The sequence below is a fragment of the Hipposideros armiger genome, unplaced genomic scaffold, assembly GCF_001890085.2.
Source record: "Hipposideros armiger isolate ML-2016 unplaced genomic scaffold, ASM189008v1 scaffold_2, whole genome shotgun sequence".
NCBI classification, from domain to species: domain Eukaryota; kingdom Metazoa; phylum Chordata; class Mammalia; order Chiroptera; family Hipposideridae; genus Hipposideros; species Hipposideros armiger.
Window position 1 is genome coordinate 3,650,384 of NW_017731352.1, and position 2,889 is coordinate 3,653,272.

The 2,889-nt window shown below is 36.1% G+C and overlaps 1 protein-coding gene across 1 annotated transcript in view; it reads right to left on the bottom strand.

The window, feature by feature from the left end:
• Positions 1-2,889, bottom strand: part of CCT4 (chaperonin containing TCP1 subunit 4) — a 20,802-nt gene that overhangs the window by 3,276 nt on the left and 14,637 nt on the right. Inside the window, 4 exon segments of the mRNA XM_019634333.1 lie at positions 844-1,078; positions 1,206-1,336; positions 1,428-1,538; positions 1,621-1,717. Of these exon segments, the coding sequence (XP_019489878.1) occupies positions 844-1,078; positions 1,206-1,336; positions 1,428-1,538; positions 1,621-1,717 (574 nt within the window).

Sequence of the window (2,889 nt, forward strand, 5' to 3'; positions counted from 1 at the left end):
ACATTTAGGAGAAAGGGTGAAATTCCTCTTCAGTCCTGGAGGGATACTTGTGTTGTCAGCATGATTTCCACAATTCACAATTCAACAATGGTTGCTATTCCATGGAGAAATGAAGTATAGAAAAAACCTATTTGTATTTTACAGTATAATATGTTCATGAAAGGTGTTGATAGGGCAGATCAGTACTTGTCTTATTATTCTCTCTTGAGAAAAACAGTGAAGTGGCCAAATAAAGTTACATTTTGGCTTATAAATTGTGCACTTTTCAATTCTTTTAGAATCTATTAAAAACTAAACCCTACATCAAAAATGAGATATGAAGAATTTCTGCTACAAGTGGCAAAAGGCTGGGCTACAGATAAGGTGGAGACAGACACAGATGCAGCACGCCCAGGAACATCAACCCAAACCTCTCGTGTGCCTCATGAGGACCCCCCTGGGAGACTTTTGGATGATATGCGCAAACACGTACTAGAGAACATTGTTGGAAGTGAACGGGGTAAAAGAAAATATCCTGCTAGGAAGTGTCATGTTGGTGCAGCCCACAAAAAAAGAAGTGAAACTTGGTACATGTGCAAGTTCTGCTTAATGCCACTCCACAAGGGGGAATGTTTCCAGAGGTATCACACCCTCAAGCACTACTAGGGTCTTTGGTGAGTATTTCCTGAAAATTTCAGTTCACAAAAATAGTTAGCAAATTTGTTATAAATTTTTAAAGAAACATAGTATAAAAGTTGATTTCAATGGTTTAAACCTCGGGAACATGCATTTAAACCATTTAAATGCCCCGTCCTCAATGGGTTAATCAACATTTTCTGTAATAATCAAAGATTAAATTATTACCTTTCGGACATTAATGCCTGTAGTTTTTTCCCCTTGGGCATGCCGGTTTCTTAGTTCTGTTACTGTAGAAATGGGATTCAGGCCAGCATTTTCAGCTAGTGTAGATGGAATGACTTCCATAGCATCTGCAAAAGCACGAACGCAGTAGGATTCCATACCACTTAATGTTCGTGAATATTCAGTTAACCGTAGGGCCAACTCTATTTCTGGAGCACCACCTCCTGCAATAAGAGCTCTGAAATTCAAAAACGTAGTTTTAGCTTATTTTATCCAAGAGAAAGCCACTTTAAATAATTTACTTTTAAAAATAGTCAAAATATAGCAGTTTGATATTCTAAATGTTACTGAGTAATTTATATTACCTCTTCTTCACTAAACAGCGAATGACACACAGGGCATCATGAATGGAGCGCTCAGCTTCTTCAATCACCAATTTGTTAGATCCACGAACAACAATTGTAACTGTTTTTCCAGGGCTTGTACAGCCTGTAATCTTTAGTAAACAAATTCCAAATTAGGTATTTGGAGTTAAAATAAACAAACAAAAAACCCAGGCAAATAAAGCTTAATTCTAATCCTGTTACCTTGAGCAGTTTCCCAGAACCACTTAAATTGACCTCCTCAGCTAACTCAGCTGATCCCAGCATGTCGGCAGTGAATTGGTCAATATGAGCAACTGGTTTGGTTCCAATTGTCTGGGAAAAATAGTCAAATCCACAAATTAAGACATTTGATTATTGGTCATTGTCACACATGTAGATATTAGGAATATTTTACCTTACAAATGAATTCAATGTCTTCTCTTTCAATATCCTTAACCACCATAATCTTCATTTTGTTCAGGAAATGTAATGCAAGATCACTAAGTGCATCTCTAAAATACAAAATCAGTGTTTATGCCAATGCTAGGATTAAAAACATTTTGCTGTTTAACTGCTTTTTAAGATTTTCATTATTTTACTGTTGTTTAACCCTCCGTCGGGCACAACTGATCTCACAGATTGTTTTGAATTTCTGTTGATTTTTATACTGAATTTATGTAATAAACATATAGTTTTTACTTTGTGGCAAATTAAAATTTCATTCTGAATAAATAATAAGCATGCTTACACGTTATTTTCATTTTAAATAAATAAATGNTCTGCCGGCCCCTATAAGGGAACTATTAATTGTCTGTTTTTACAACTGAGGAAACAAAAGTACAGACTATGTAACTTGCCCAAAATCAGTCAATAATTGGCAGTTAATGAACAAACAGTACTTCACTTAAGGCATCTTCTTCTTTTTCATTCAAAGAACCTGCAGGTCTCATATTTAAATCCAAGATTACTTTTAATTACAAAGCTTTTCATTCAACAGAGAATTATAAAGCTTTAAAAATTTTTAGATTAACGTATTATGGAGTGGTGACGCAGATTTGCATCTATACATTACAGCTGTGCAAGATGAATGAAGCAAATCTGCGTTTTTAACATGCGCTTGCTTTCCACACACTATACACTTAACTACACAATACTTGGAGCCTTTCTCTGAATGGTCCTGCTGACAAATGTTTACAGAAACGTGACCTCACTCGAAGTTAGTAATCTGTGATAAATATAGAGAACAAACAGCTCTGTATTTTCCTCTGTTGCTCTGCTCTGCATTTAGTCAGCATTCAGATTTCAATCACTTTACACCCATGACGGAAAGATGTAGTTCTTATGGGAAAAATTATCTTACAGAAGATGCAATTTCAGAATTGTTGGCGGACACATTATCTGATGTTCCTGACAACGCTGATAGTGACAGTGAAAATAACAGTGACTCTTCCATTATTGGAAATAGGCAAAACAAAATTGTGCATCCTTTACTGAGTTACAGTGACAGTGAACAAAGTGCAAACGAAAGTAACGATGACACACTAGACTCGGCGGTTTCCACATGGGTAAAAACAGATAAAACACCAAATTTAGGGCCCTTTACTGGAAACCCAGGGATGAAACAAATTCCCTCTGACCCGACGAAAGTATCACAAGTAACAGGATGCTTTCTTGGAGACAGATT